General features: G+C 34.7%; 2 protein-coding genes across 2 annotated transcripts; both read left to right on the forward strand.

Annotated features, from left to right (window-relative positions):
- Positions 1-2,831: 2,831 nt before the first annotated feature.
- LOC107408651 (cinnamoyl-CoA reductase 1) lies at positions 2,832-5,396 on the forward strand. Its single transcript, XM_016016062.4, has 6 exons — positions 2,832-3,210; positions 3,363-3,517; positions 3,753-3,938; positions 4,027-4,379; positions 4,505-4,635; positions 4,887-5,396. The coding sequence occupies exons 1-6, from the start codon at positions 3,063-3,065 to the stop codon at positions 4,928-4,930; spliced, it is 1,017 nt and encodes a 338-aa protein (XP_015871548.1). The 5' UTR covers positions 2,832-3,062; the 3' UTR covers positions 4,931-5,396.
- Positions 5,397-8,186: 2,790 nt separating this feature from the next.
- On the forward strand, positions 8,187-11,817 carry LOC125420705 (uncharacterized). The gene is made up of 9 exons (XM_060816580.1): positions 8,187-8,380; positions 8,695-9,398; positions 9,474-9,617; positions 9,721-9,912; positions 10,002-10,097; positions 10,218-10,772; positions 10,884-10,979; positions 11,060-11,188; positions 11,270-11,817. The coding sequence occupies exons 2-9, from the start codon at positions 9,201-9,203 to the stop codon at positions 11,324-11,326; spliced, it is 1,467 nt and encodes a 488-aa protein (XP_060672563.1). The 5' UTR covers positions 8,187-8,380; positions 8,695-9,200; the 3' UTR covers positions 11,327-11,817.
- Positions 11,818-16,090: the final 4,273 nt, after the last annotated feature.

The following is a 16,090-nucleotide window of genomic DNA, read 5'->3' on the forward strand; positions in this document are numbered from 1 at the left end:
AGAGAGAATAGAGTAGGAAAAACAATTGGTTTTTTATTCTTGTTTGAACAGTGAAAAGATTTTCTAAAAGATTTGCATTTAGAGAGTGGTAAAGCAAAGGTATACTGAAAGTTCGAGGGAAAGCTTTGGTGGTGCTGCATCCAAAAATTTTCGATTCCGTTGTATCCTGAGAGACAACCTTCAAAAAACATCTGCATCGGTGGGACGGAAATTGTTTTAAGGATACTGTGGTATCACACAGGCCTTGGACTATTTTTCAACCAGCAGATTAAAACTAAAGACATACAGGTTTTTATTTTATATTTTTATTTCCTGTATTTGATAATGATTATTGACAATTGTTATTCCACATATATATACATATATCCATGTTATTTTTCTAACAAAAGCTATGAGGTTTTGGCAAAGGATTATGAAGTTTCAATAAAAATATGATGTATCAGCTAGCAATTGATGAAGGCACATAGATATTGAACACCACACATGGGCTATGAGTCTATGACCTTGCCCAAGGGAGATGGAGACCCCCAAAGGCATTCAGCTGATGGAAATGAAAATAATAATAATAATAATAATAAATTGACTTTTTAGATTAAGATGAAAAGAAAAGTCTTGGTTATTATATATTATCCCTCTTAAAAAATATTAAAATATTTGTTTGAGTGCACTCTCTTTGTAGTCTCGGCGGCATTCATCAAATGGATTTTGCCTTGAACAAGTATATGATATGCCTTTGGTGCTCAACCTTGAGCGTTTAGACGCTCTCTTTTGTTTCGCATTTGGGCGTATACAGTTGGTTTTCGTATGTATTCTAAAACATGCTCGCTACTTCTCAACAGTGAAGGGCTAGATGCCAGACTTCCATTGACAAGGCTTAATGGGCTTTGTGCTATTCTTCTAGGACTTTTAAGTTTCATGGGTTTTGCAATTAATGCAAAAGGGTATTATGCACCTTTCCCAATGTCCAAACAACCAATTTTAACATTTTTCTTATTTTGTTATTGTTATTATGATTATTATTATTATTATTATTGATAAATTGGGAGAAGAGGAACTTAGCACCAGGTCTTGAACATAAGATTTAGGGGTTATTACCGGCTTTTGACAATTAAGCTGTACCAAACGAACATTTTTAAGAGACTTTTTTTTTTTTTTCATAAGGGCTAAAATCATTTAGTTTGGCTTTTTAATCTTATATTGTAATGTGAATATGAAAAATTTCTCTCCGAGCTATACATACGATTTTCATGGAATACGACTTTCATGGGATACTACTTTTATAGAATTCTAAATGTATATATGGGATAAGTATGGAATTCTGTTTACTCACTTTCAATTAAATATCCATTAAATTCCTTTTCTTTTTATAAAAGATTTTGGATCTCTTTCATACTTACACACAGTCACAGAAGGCGGAGGAGCACTTATCAAATTGAATATAGTAAATGATAATAATATCATATTTTTCTTTTATTATGATAATATTGCATTTTTCTTTTACATACAAGATTATAATATTTGACTGAATAAATTATGTACATGATATATATATATATATATATATCTTAGAGAAAACTTCTCTACTGTATCTATTTTTATTTTTATTTTTCTCTAGATAGAACTATCATATATTTGTATTCATATATACAAGAACACATGGACATATATATATATATATATATATATATATATGAGAAATGCCAGTTGTACTGTAAAATAAATTTTATACAGTTTTATAAAATTTACATAATATCACTAATCAATTTATCTCTAACTTTCCTTCTTGAGCTTTAGTGCCATATGTGAAAAATTCACCATGTCATCACTGCCAAAGTTTGATTTTTTCGGTAGAGATTTCTTTTAGATCAAAAGCTCTATCAAAAGTTAAAAGCTTTTTTATTAAAAAATAAGTCAATGTTTTTTTTTCTCTAGCAAATCTTCTCCTCTTCTTTGAACTGAGTGTTAGGGTTCCATTGTTGAGGAAGTTTGATTAAAAAAAAAAAAAAAAAAGGAAATTTAACCCTATAGTATTTTCAAAATTATTAAAAATGAAAGATATGAGCATTTTTTCTTTTTTTAAATTTTGGTGAGCATTTTTGTGTTTTCCCCTTTATTATTCTGTACCATTCCAATTTTGGACATGTTTTTATTCTGTCTTGGTAATAAAACATTTATATCTGTCATTTTGAATACATACAAAATAACCAAATCCGACACATCATTTTTTTCTTTTTCCCAAATTTTTCTTTGTTAATTTTTTGATCATGTATAATAATTTATTTCCTAGTATTTTATATCCATCATCTTATAGTCGTAGATATAAATCGCTTTCCAATTAAATTTACTTCATTTAATTTTCTATCTTAAGTTACATTTGCATTCCTATCACCAAAAAAAGTTTTTTTTTTGTGCGTTCCTCTTTGCCCGAAAAAGTTACGTTTGCATTTATCTTTAGAAATTTTCGAGTGAAAACCAGCAATAAAATGGATTTTTTGCATAAAAAAATTTTAAAAAAATAATATTAATTTAAAAGGCATGTAAATGATGATAAGATTTAAGACTCAAGAATTTTCAAATCCTAGGGATCTTATTTCTTTGAGTTGATAACAATTCTTTGACCTTTTGAAGCCATAAGGTTATATTTGAAGCCATCAGTTCATAAAGTATCCAGCACGCCAAAGACCGATTCATTAATTTGATAATTCAACTGCATTATCGCATTTTGTTTGCATTTGCTGCGCAATCATACGGTACTCCTAATTCTTATACTGTTTATCAGTCTTTAATTAAATCAATCAACGACAAAATCCAGATATCTCTAATTACTTTTAAACAATAGATAGAAATATAATCCAGACTACGTGCGAGAGATGTAGAGCTTATTGGCCCATGGTAAAGTCAAGCCAGCCTTTTTCTTGGTCATAAAAAGGTGGTAAAGTGAGGTAGAATAGAATTGGGCCATTTTGTTCTCCATCTCAGGAGTGCCGCTGCTAATTCCACACCAAAAGATCTAATAATTGAGCTTCCCAAAATCATCTAAAATCGAAGCCAAACTAATTAAGATGATGGGGGTTGACGACTCTACTAGTAGTGCTTCAGTTTCCGGGAAAACAGTGTGCGTGACTGGTGCTGGGGGTTTCATTGCGTCGTGGATCGTGAAACAGCTCCTACAAAGAGGCTACACTGTCAAAGGAACTGTCAGAAACCCAGGTGGGGTCCTAGAAACTAGAAGAATTTTTTTGCTGAAAGAATTTTATTAATTAGTTGTCTCTGTCTCTTTATGTTTGATTTCAACGTATAATATATGGTATATATATATCTAGGTCTATTATGTATACATGGTTAATGTGTTTAATGAGCAGATGACCCAAAGAATGCCCATCTGAAAGAGCTGGAAGGAGCTAAAGAGAGGTTAACTTTATGTAGAGCTCATCTTCTTGATTTCCACAGCCTCAAAGAAGCTATTCACGGCTGCCATGGTGTTTTCCACACGGCATGTCCAGTTACTGAACATCCCGTGAGTTCTTAATTTTCTTACTTTATATTTTTATCAAAGATCGAAATCTAAGAATTATAAAAAGGCAAAATTAAGGAAGATTTGAATATATTTGATATGAATACAGATTACTGGAGAGTGTGGACATAATTTTTTATTTTTTTATTTTTGTTTCCTTCGATGAAACTAGAAGAAAAGACACTAATGGTGATTCTGGATTATGATTTGGTTGGGTGCACCATGTAACTGATTGCAGGAACAGTTGCTGGGGCCGGCAGTGAATGGAACAAGGAATGTGATAATAGCAGCAGTGGAAGCCAAGGTTCGGCGGGTGGTGTACACATCATCAATTGGTGCGGTGTACATGGACCCTAAGAGGAGCCCTGATGATGTTATGGATGAATCTTATTGGAGTGACCTTGATTTTTGCAAGAACACCAAGGTTTATGCTTATATATATATATATATATATACATTATCCTTCCTAGTTTGTAAATTAATTGATTAAATTCTTTTTCATATTTTTGCAGAACTGGTACTGCTATGGGAAGACTGTGGCAGAGAAAGCAGCATGGGAATTGGCAAAAGAGAAAGGGGTGGATATGGTGGTGGTGAACCCTGCAGTGGTTTTTGGACCTTTGCTGCAGCCAACAATCAACATCAGCACACTTCACATTCTCAGATACCTCACGGGCTCTGTGAATACTTATCCCAACACCGTTCAGGCTTATGTCCATGTCAAGGACGTGGCACTATCCCACATACTGGTTTATGAGACTCCCTCTGCCTCTGGCCGATATCTCTGTGCTCAAACTGTGCTTCACCGTGGACAACTGCTCCAAATCCTCACCAAATTGTTCCCGGAATATCCTATCCCAACCAAGTAATTAATTATTTAATCCTTATATTATATCTTTATTCTCAAAACCATTAATTACTAAACCATATCACAGACCATTAATAGAATTAATATTCAATTATAAACTATGTATGTTTTATGAACTGAAGGTGTTCGGATGAAAAGAATCCCAGAGCGAAACCATACAAGTTTTCAAACCAGAAGTTGAAAGATCTGGGCCTGGAGTTCACTCCGGTGATGCAGGGCATATGTGACACTGTTAAGAGCTTTCAAGAGAAAGGTACATCGGCTATATATATATATATATATATATATGTATTTATAAAAATATTTTCAAAGTTATAGCTTATTTATATATTATAGATATCAGATAAAAATATTTTCAAAGTTATAGCTTATAATGTAATTATGTGAGTAGAATAGATGTTTCAAAACCCTTTAGTTTTTTGGATCTAAATGATGCCAACAAGTGATCATGCATTGTATAATTTTGGTCCTGAGTGAAAAAATTGGAGGGTTTTGTTTCTGTAGGCTTGGATAATCAAAAGGCCTATCTCCTGGCGTCAAAGCTATAAGGTTTGGCAAAGAAATATGGAGTTATTAATCAAATATATAATCCATCAGCAATTGATGGCACTCGCATAGTAGAAGAAGAAGAAGATGGCAATTGTTGAAGGCACATAGATTGTGGACATCACACCTGAGACTATGACCTTTTCCAAGGAGATCGAGACGCACAAAGGCCATATATATATATATATGTTGAATGTTTTGGCCGGCAATGCATATGGAAATGAGCCAAGCAAAGTATGTAATCACTCACGATGCTAAAGATGAATTTACTTTCCTTTTTATAACAAACTTTAATTTGTCATGTGGAGGCTTAATCGTGCATAATTTGGCTCAAGTGTAGAATTGCTTTTTTTTTTTTTTTTTTGATAGAAAGTGTAGAATTTATTTTGTTTCATATGTGGCAGAGACATGGATACATAATGGGATTATATATTTGCTATCTTAAAAATTATTATGATGTTTGTTTGAGCGCATTCTCTGTTTTTGTCTTCTGATTTGTAGTCTCGGTAGCATTCATCAAATGGATTTTGCCTTGAACTTATAATCACATTTTTTTTCTATTACCCCAAAAAAATTTTTTTTTTTTAACAATAACTTATAATCACATGTTAGGTATTAAAATAACCAAGTGTCACTGTCATTTATCATAATTATAATTAAAGAATAAATTATCCATAAAATAATGTAGTCTAACGTGTGATTATAAGTCCAGTTATTTTAATGTTTATTTATATAAAATACCTACTGTTTCAATTAATTTCAAACTAAAATTACAGTGATTCAACGAAATCTAGAAAAATAAAAGTAAAGAACATTTAATCGAATACTTATTATAAAGTGGAAGGACGAAACCGGTACCTGATGTGGTGGGCATCAATGCGTTGTTGTAGCTGATGTCGAACTGCGGTGGATCCTGGACCATCAAACATGGCTTTTAGGCGCACTTGTCCTTTATGGGTGGCGGGCTCTGATTATTCAACGTGGCAACATCGGAAAGAAATGGACATTGTTGGGCCAGGATCAATTTAGGAGAATTTGGTCAATATTCCTTTCGGAACGAGTTTAATGATATTTATTCTTGTATTTGTTATTATTTTTTTTCTATCCTTTAATATCTATTTTAATTTTAAAATAATAAAAAATAAGATATCCTTTTATGTTTTAAACAAACAAAAAACAAAAATTTATTTTTTAGAAAAAAAAAAAAACAAAATACATGAAGTAATTGTTTTTACAAGAATATACAAAAATACAAAAAAATAAAACTTGCCGTGGAAAAACTAAAGGAAGCTTGATCTCAACACCCATAAAAAATACAATGAAAAAACAAAAAAACAAAACGTCATCTCATCTCAGCACCCGTGAACGGCTATCTCCGAAGTAATTGTTTTAATATTTTTGTTTATTTGTTGCCGTGGACTGGTGAGGGTTTATTTTTGTGTTAATTTTTTGCCTTGCCGTGATCAGTGTGGATTTGTTTTTGTGTCTATTTGTTGCCTTGCCGTGGACCCGTGTGGATTTTTTTTTTTTTTTTGTGTTTATTTGTTGCCTTACCGTTAAATATTTACAAATTTAGTACAATGTGAGACATTGAAACTTTTGATTTATGTTTAGAACCAGTTAAAAATGTGGAATTTTTTAAGTTTATTTGAAATTTAGGTTTTTGTATGGAAGTGATTATAACCTAGGTTTTAGAATAGATTGATATTGGGTATCAGTAGGAAATGAAGAGAGGAAAAAAATGGGACCGGTTTGGCCTTAAACGGTGGCCGGAGGTGGGAGAAATAATTGGGTCAAAAATCGGATCGAGACCGATTCAGGCAGGTTCGGGTCAACCCGGATAAAGGTTGACGATGGAGCGAACAACATGTCGTCTGGGATGAACGACACCCAGACGACACGTCGTTTTTATTTTATTTTTTTTAATTTTTTTTTTTTTTTTGGGTTCCATCGATATCCCTGAGCATGAAAAATAAATAAAGGATGAAGGCAGGGAAATCAATGAATTTGATGAAGAATAATGTTAGTTTGTAATAAAAAAACATAATATATGTATGTATATATTTGTTACAACTTAGGGATATAAGGATTTTTACCCTGATCGAAGTTTAAATCCTAAAGCTAAAGTTGTTATCTCACTAGTGCATGATACTCAAACTCTGTCTAGAAAACTGCTTTTGTGGGTTGAAAAGAAGAATTTTTATAAAAATGTACTTGACCATAAGAAACTAATTATTTTTCTTTTTTGATTTGTATACAGATAAATCCTTGACCCTAAACTAATTATACAGATAAAATAAATATAAAGTGAATGATTTGTATAGCATATATAGGTTTCGGTAGGTCTGAGCTTTTATAACCAAATCAGGTTAAACACAAGCAGTATGGGGAAGAGATGTAGCAACATTAGTTGACATACTCATATAGAAGTGGTCGACATGTTGCAGTCCAGCTTAACCTATATGTTATTATAGTCTGCAACTTTCTGTGCAGATTTTTTAGACATATATTGTAGTTAAGAAATAATTAAATATAATATGAATATGATATTGTAGCTTCTATGTAGTCTTCCACCTCTATACTTCACTTTCTTGTTTTTCTATTTTGGGTGAATTGACTACTTCCTCTCCAGTCATTTCAATATTTCACTTTATATGCTTCTACATGTAGCATCATAATTGGCCACAATTGTGGGTTGCTCTATTAAAACCCCACTTTAGACTATAGCTGCATTAGAAATCTTAGTTGCTTTTCAGACCTTCTTTTTCTTTTAAGTTTTTTCTTCTTCCTTTTTGCTAGGGTAATTTATTACTAAAAATCAGTACTTGGAGATAAGAGAAAAATACTTTATGATTAATTAAAATTGAAGTTGAGAATTCCAGAGTTAGTACTTTTTAATTGTTAGTACTTTCTAAAGGTATAGATATATATATATATAGAGAGAGAGAGAGAGAGAGGATCGGTGCATAAAATTTTAGGTACATGATCAGCTAGAAGCAAACACGTAAACTCTTTATCCCCAAAAAAAAAAAAAATTAAAGAAGAAGAAGAAGATAGAAAGGTTTAGAAGTAAACACACTGCTATACAGTAAATGTTCAGTAAATGTTTTGTAGATGGCATACACAATATCCTTAGGAAGAGAGCGTATGAAATTGAGGATTGCGGATATTTATATATGTATACATAGTTGACAATGTGGTTAAAGGTAGATAAAAATATATTAATGTTGTCAATGTACATTTGTAGGTTGTACTTTATAATGGCACCAAAGAGGAACTTGCGAGGTCAACCGAAGAAGGGAGGTAAGAAGGTGGAAAGTAAGAGACGCGGTGGTAGCACATCAGCACCCGACTTTAAGCGTCGACGAACTACTAGGTAGAAATCCAAAGCTGAGACGGAAAGCACCAAACTTCGAAGGCACGTTCCACTTTCCTCTCCCCCATCTGAGATGGTAAGTTTTATATTCATTTATGTTGTTTTGTGCAGTAAATGATAAGACATCTGTCAGTATTTATTCATGAATGTGAAAACTAGAGAAAAACTTCACTCGATGGCCATTGGTAATTGCCGATAGGCCATCGTGATTTTTTTTAGTTCAATGTAGGTTAATTACCGATGGTTTCATCCGTCATTACCACTAGTGCAAAAATGTGAACCCATATGTCTTAAGATTTAGTTGGAAATTATTATTATCAAGTTAGGGTGGAAAAATAAGGTATGACTAAATCGTTAACATCAGTTCCATTTATGTAATTCATTTTGCAGCCCATCGACGCTCTAAAGGAATGGATCTTTCAGGATGCCGATATATTTAAAGTTAGGGCACATTCATTCGGGATCCAATAGAAGCAAACAAAGTAATTACAAGTGTCCTCACAAGTGAGCAGCTGGAAAAGTATAGACAAACATGTTTTGGACACTTACTTGACATGAAGAACCTGAGGTTCTCTGGTCAGCTAGTGCATCACCTGCTTTGTAGACGAGTTGTGTCCAACAATCAAGAAGTACTGGAGTTTAACTTCGGCGGATCTGGAGTGCGGTTTATGAAGTGGGAATTCACACTCATTAGTGGCTTAAAGTTTTGTAGGTACCCTTCAATGTATGATATGCAAATTTCCAAAGGAAAGGAGCTACTCACGAGGTTGCTAGATAACAGGACTGACTTGAAACCGCCCAAACTGGAACGAACATTCAAGGGTACACATTTTGTGGATGATTAGGATGCTGTAAGAATTGCGTTACTATATTTCTTAGTTCATGATGTACTCGGAATGGATCCGAGGGTTCAAATAAATAGAAAATTTATTGATTTGGTTGCTGATATCGAGGTATTTAATTCCTACCCTTGGGACATTCTGAGCTACAAGGAGATGATCAACTCATTCCACAATGCATTCCAGCATAGAGGACGTGGAGTAAAGAATAAATCACAATCGTATGACCTAAAAGGTTTTCCATTGGCGTGTCAGGTACGGTAATATATTTAATACATGTAGCGTTTACTTAAAAATTATATTTAATAACCTATAATTTATATTTTGTAGTTGTGGGGGTTTGAAGCAATCCTTAATTTTGGTAACCAATTTGGCGAGCGGCGGGAAACCCGTTGTCTGAGGATCCTTGGATGGCATGCTACAAGTCAACCGAACCATTTTGCTATCCATAATTGGTTCACCTTAAATAGCAATGTAAGGCAAATTTTTTTTTACTACATGGTACGACTACATTCAAGTTACATTACCAAAGTCAGTTTCCAAATTTACTTTTTTTTCCTTTCTACATTTCATGTAGTATGTTGTGCACTGGAGGTTAGATGCTACCGATGAGGAGAAGACTATGGATTACTGGCGAACAATAGCAGTGAACATACATGAAGTTCGCCATACGGCACCACCACTTGTAGCACCGATAGCCACTGTTGGCGCTAAAGATGCGTCCAAAGATGAGGAGCATTCTAGTGGCCCTCCAAATGCTAATTTCAGGGTATGCAATTGTTACTTGCACGCAAATTTGTATTTCATATGTTATACTAATATATATTGACTTATGTTTTGGATATTGATATTGATTAGCTTGCTTGCTTGGAGGCAAAATTTGATGAATTAAATAAAGAGATGGAATCGTTAAGGAAGATGCTTAGTTCTGTTATTGACCAACAAAAGCATCAGGTATCATTTAGACAACTTAGTATACTTTAGGGTTTCAGCATTATTAAATTATATATTGTAATTTAGCAATTATTTGTTGTTAGGGTTTGGGAACTACAAAATAACCATTGTATTTTGCAGGCCAAACATCATATGCACAACCATTCACCGTCATCTTTGGTGCGACCATCATCCCTTGTGGCACCGTCATTTGGAGAGCAAGCCGAAGAATTTGATGCACCCATAAACGGTTCCAATGGTAGGAAGGAGGATGATGATTGTACTACACCGTTTGAGCCTATCGTACCTGAAGGACCCTATGTGGAGGATTCCTGGGCTTTGGTGCCATATCGGCCTTTGCATTTGGGGTGGGATATTGGTGCTTCAGCTGACAGTCCACATCATGACCAATCAGCTGAGATTGAGGTGAAGGATTGGACACATAACGTTGGTGATACAAGCCGATTCGGTAGAGTTTACCACCAGTCACATCACGTCATCTCTCCTTACACTGATCTGTGTAAGAAGAAGGTCAAATTTAATCTTAATCGACATATTGATGCATTAAAGGAAAGGGCGTTCGATGAGTGGTATAGGGTGGCACCGAACAAAGCAACTGTGTGTACATCTTATATGACGGTGGGGAAGAAATTTTTTGCTGAGCTACTTGCCTATGAAGGATGGTTGACTTCCGATGTAAGTTATATACTTTATTTTCATGTAAAATCATTGTGTTCCTATGTTTGGAATGATGTTTTATTTATCACCTCGCACTTGTTATTTATTTCCTTTAATGTGGTTTTGCAGTATATTGACACTATTTTCTATTTCATACGAAAAAGGTGGTTTGAGAATGAAAAGATGTTCACCCACACCTGTGCCATATTAGACGTGTTATTTTGGGTAAGATGATGGGATGTTACTGCATTGCTTAATGTTATATTGATGACATTTTATATTGTATCTATGTCATTATTTGGCAGTCATCCATCAAAGGGCGTTATCCCATATGGGAGGCATCTCAAAGCACATATTTATGTGATTTGACCCTTCATAGCTATGTGCGTGGGAAGTCACCCAAACCTAGCGTGCCGTGGCGGAGATGTGATTTTGTAAGTCCCTACATATATTTAAAAAAATTCTCACTAAGTTTCCCAATTTATGGATAATGAGGTTATGTTCTAATTTGCAAGTGTAAATCCTTGTCAACAATGGAGGTGCCCATTGGTTGGCAGCATGTGTGGGCTTGAAGGCCCGACATATTGATTTATACGATGCAAATATGGGAAATAAATATGTCCAGAATAAAGAGTTGAACAATGCGGAATGCCTTACGTATATGCTACCTTACCTATTGAGGGATGGGGGATATTACGAGAAGAATCCAGACGTGCCTTCCACTTTAGAGCCATTCACGATGACTATGATAAAAAATGCACCCCGCCAAAATAATGGGGATGAATGTGTTGTCATTTCAAACCACTTCTATTGCTGCTGTTTTATTGTGCTTACGTGTAGAAATACACGTGGTTGGTTTTCATTAATGCTATTCTGTAGGGGTGATTGTGGCGTCTACGCTTTGAAATTTATTGAATACAAGAGCAGTGAGGAGAATCTTTCATTTGGCTCGGAAGACATTAGGTTTTTTAGAAAAAAAAAAATATGCTGTTGATTTGTACTTTAATAAACTTTCAATGTAAATCGTATGTTTAATGTTATGACACCCTATACTAATGTTATCTTAATATGCTAAACCTAACTTTAGTACTGATAACCGTTGACAAAAAAAAAAAAAAAAAAGAGAAAAGAAGACCCTTGGTTGTGATAAAAATTAAAGCAAAGATGATTACCGATGGTGCATCAATAATTCCTGATTCCCCATCGGTAATTACCGATACGCTTTTGGTAATATCAATTCACATATTTTTTTACTCCAAAGACTCAGCTAATGGGTGTTTTTGGCAAAAACATGCAAAATATACATTCACCAATGCCCCCAAATAGAAAAACCCCAAATGTTCCGAAAACGTTCTCCAATTGGCAAAAAAATTTGATTACCGTAGGTGTCATCGGTAATTACCAAAACCCCAGTGGTAATCACATTTTATCAATGTTATGGCCCCCACAAGTCCCCTAATGTGTGTTCAATGCAAGAACATGCAAAATATGTATTCTTAAATGATCCAAAGGAGACAAAACCCCAAAAGTTCTGAAAAAATTCTCAAATTGGCAAAAAAATTTGATTGTTGTAGGCCTTCGGTAATTACCAATGAAAACTACGGTAATCAATTTATACTTGCTGAAAACATTACCATAGGTTTCATCGGTAATTACCGAACCTCCAGTTGTAATCACATTTTACCCATTTTTTGGCCCCCACAAGTCCCCTAATGTGTGTTAAATGAAAGAACATGCAATATATGGATTCTTAAATGATCCTGAGGAGAGAAAACCCCAAAATCTCTGAAAATGTTCTCAAATTGGCAAAAAAATACTATTACTGTAGCTGTCTGTAATTACCAATGAAACCTACGGTAATCAATTTATACTTTCTGAAAATATTACCATATATTTCATCGGTAATTACCGAAACCCCTATGGTAATCACATTTACCAATTTTTTGGGCCCCACAAGTCCCTTAATGTGTGTTAAATGCAAAACATGCAAAATATGGATTCTTAAATGATCCTAAGGAGAGAAAACCCCAAAAGTTTGGAAAAAGTTCTCAAATTGGCCAAAAAAATACGATTACTATAGCCGTTGGTAAAGAATCCACATATTGCATGTTTTTGCATTTAACCCACATTAGGGGACTTGTGGGGCCCAAAAAATTGGTCAAATATAATTATCATAGGGGTTTCGGTAATTACCGATGAAACCTACGGTAATATTTCTAAAAAGTATAAGTTGATTATCGAATGTTTCATCGATAATTACCAACGGCTACAGTAATCATATTTTTTTTGCCAATTTGAGAACGTTTTCTGAGATTTTGGGGTTTTCTCTCCTTAAGATCATTTAAGAATCCATATATTGCATGTTCTTGCATTTAACACACATTAGGGGACTTGTGGGGCCCAAAAAATGGTAAAATGTGATTACCATAGGGGTTTCGGTAATTACCGATGAAACCTACGGTAATTTTTCCAGAAAGTATAAATTGATTACCATAGGTTTCATCGGTAATTACCGAAGGTCTATAGTAATCATATTTTTTTTTCCATTTTTAGAACTTTTTCAGAGATTTTGGCGTTTTCTCTCCTTACGATCATGTAAGAATCCATATATTGCATTTTCTTGCATTTAACACACGTTAAGGGACTTGTGGGGGCCAAAAAATTGGTAAAATGTGATTACCATAGCTGTATCGGTAATTATCGATAAAACCTACGGTAATTTTTCCAGAAAGTATAATTTATTACCGTAGATTTCATTGGTAAATATCGAAGGCCTACCATATTCATATTTGTTTTTTGCCAATTTGAGAACTTTTTCAGAAATTTTGGGGTTTTTTCTCCTTAAGATCATTTAAGAATCTATATTTTGTATGTTTTTTCATGTAACACACATTAAGAGACTTGTGGAGGCCAAAATATTGGTAAAATATGATTACCATAGGGGTTTCGGTAATTACAGATGAAACCTACGGTAATGTTTGAAGCAAAAACAAATTGAACTTTTTCACTTATTAATGTCGTTTTTTCTCTTACTTTGTCAGAAGTTATGATTAATAATGCTACATTTAGCATGTTATTGGTTGGAACACACATAATTGAAGTTGTCGGATGGAATTGTGGTGATTCTTTTACGACGGTGTACAAATGTCAATTACCGACGATGCATCGGTCATTACCATTGGGCAATAATATCATCCGTGCAACAATAAGAAACCTACAAACAACTGAACCAAAAACTAAACACAGAATGATATGTTATCAACACAATACGACAGATGAAATTGACAAAAAAAGAACACATAAAACCAACGTCTATTATGCCAAAACACATGTTACGCAGTTGAGCAACTAATTGCATTCTTGACTACATTGCATAACACACGCATACCGCATAACATGCCCCCATTTTCTTAATATAGCGTCGAGCGATTTATGGGCCTTCGGTTCAATGGTGCTGTTGGTTGGTAATGCTATCAAGAGGTACGGTGGCCGTGCATGATCGGCTGCTGTGACCAATCTATTTGCACCTCCCGCATCTATATTGATGATGTTCCTCTCCTTGAGATTGAATCCTCTTCTTTCTTGGTCTTCCTGACTGTTTGCCAATTTGAGGTGGAAGTACAACCTGGTTTATGACATCATCTGGAGCATGCCACTGACATTTATCTCCAAGTGGATATATGGTTTCCGAATATGCGTCACTGAGTGAGTCAACTGAGTAATGCGCCGAGTAAAGGATATATGGAGAAATATGTCGATGCTTACATGCTGCAATTGCATGGACATAAGGAAATCCATCAATGTCAAATTCCTTGCATGAGCACGTCTTATTTTCTAAGTTAACAACTCCAACGAACACGCCATAGCCAACAACTTGAAACTCATATAAGTTCAATGGAATAACACGTAAGCCTCTGCCATTATTTGAGCGCTCTTGCATGATATTTTCCAACCAATTAGTAACAGGAGTTTGCATTGCAGCTGCGTTAGTTCGACGTTCATACCACCACTTTTGCAAGACATCACGAATGTGATCTAGTAATGGCAAAACAGGTTTATCCCTAGCATCAAGAAGCACAGAGTTCATGCTCTCTGCGATGTTAGTTGTCATTATGTTGTATCTATTGCCCGGAAAATGTGATCTAGCCCATTTTGCAGGATTTGCATCCTTGTGATATTGTACAACTTCAATACTAACCCTTTTCTAAAAGCTGCATGGCCTTATCAAAATCCTCAACAATATATGCTCTAGCTACATTGTTAAAAGTTGATATAATCGTATTGATATTACCTTTAAACTTCTTAGCACATAAATTTGTACCAAGATGATATTTGCAGTGGCCATGGTGATTATTAGGGAAAACTGTACGTATCACTTTTACAATGCTCTTGTGTCTGTCCGATATAAAAGCTATATAACAAACCTCTATGTCTATTCTTCAACATAGTTCCATCGACAGCTACGACTCTCCGCATATGCTGAAACCCTCTAATGCTAGCTCCAAATGCCATGAAAAAATATAAAAATCTGTTTTGATCGTCAGTTTCAATTCGAGTAAACGTGCCCTGATTTTTGCTTTTCAAAACGTGACTCCATAAAGGAAGTTTTGCATATGAATCTTTTGGCGTGCCCTACAAACCTGATAGTGCAACTTCCTTAACGGCCCATGCTTTGTTGTAGCTTATGTTTACTCCTTAATTAGAGCAAATGTCATGCACGATATCTCGGGGTTTGTATTGCCATGAAATCCCATCAAACGTTGGCTGGATGATAACTCCGATAACTGAACTTGTTGCTTGACGATGATCCCTTTTCATGATATTTAAAGAGCAAATATGCTCATCCTTGAAGACCCTAATCATGAAGGCCTCTGTATTATCACCATGTAGCTTGGTAGCATGCATTCGCCACATGCAATTGTCATTTGCACATACAACCTCATATCAGACTTTATCTGACTTCTTGACCTTGAATTCAAAATTTCTCCTTAGTGCATAAAGACTAAGCTTCTTCTGTAGCGCATTCTTACTTGCAAAGAGTTGGTTGATTCGAATAATTTCATGGGCATTGATAGATGAGAAGCGACGGTTAACCATATGTTCAGCCATGGATGCGGTATAATCCTATCGAATGTCCAAATGGTTTTCGGTATAGGGAGAGGCAAGCACATCATCATTCACATTATCAATTGGACTATTACCATAAGGAGAACCACCATGTCGACTATCACCAGCTGAAAGTCCCAAATGTTGGGTCCAACAAATGTCACGTAACCCATCTTCACTACGATCAGTGTTGACCTCAACCTCAAATTGTTCATCTTTATCATAATTAT

This window comes from Ziziphus jujuba, chromosome 1, assembly GCF_031755915.1.
Source record: "Ziziphus jujuba cultivar Dongzao chromosome 1, ASM3175591v1".
Taxonomy (NCBI): domain Eukaryota; kingdom Viridiplantae; phylum Streptophyta; class Magnoliopsida; order Rosales; family Rhamnaceae; genus Ziziphus; species Ziziphus jujuba.

Coding starts and splice junctions, on each gene's coding strand:
- LOC107408651 (XM_016016062.4), top strand. CDS start 3,063: ATGATGGGGGTTGACGACTCTACTAGTAGTGCTTCAGTTTCCGGGAAA. Junction 3,211..3,362: donor AGGAACTGTCAGAAACCCAG/GTGGGGTCCTAG, acceptor TTTAATGAGCAG/ATGACCCAAAGAATGCCCAT. Junction 4,636..4,886: donor TAAGAGCTTTCAAGAGAAAG/GTACATCGGCTA, acceptor TTGTTTCTGTAG/GCTTGGATAATCAAAAGGCC.
- LOC125420705 (XM_060816580.1), top strand. CDS start 9,201: ATGGATCCGAGGGTTCAAATAAATAGAAAATTTATTGATTTGGTTGCT. Junction 9,399..9,473: donor GTTTTCCATTGGCGTGTCAG/GTACGGTAATAT, acceptor TATATTTTGTAG/TTGTGGGGGTTTGAAGCAAT. Junction 10,098..10,217: donor TTGACCAACAAAAGCATCAG/GTATCATTTAGA, acceptor TGTATTTTGCAG/GCCAAACATCATATGCACAA.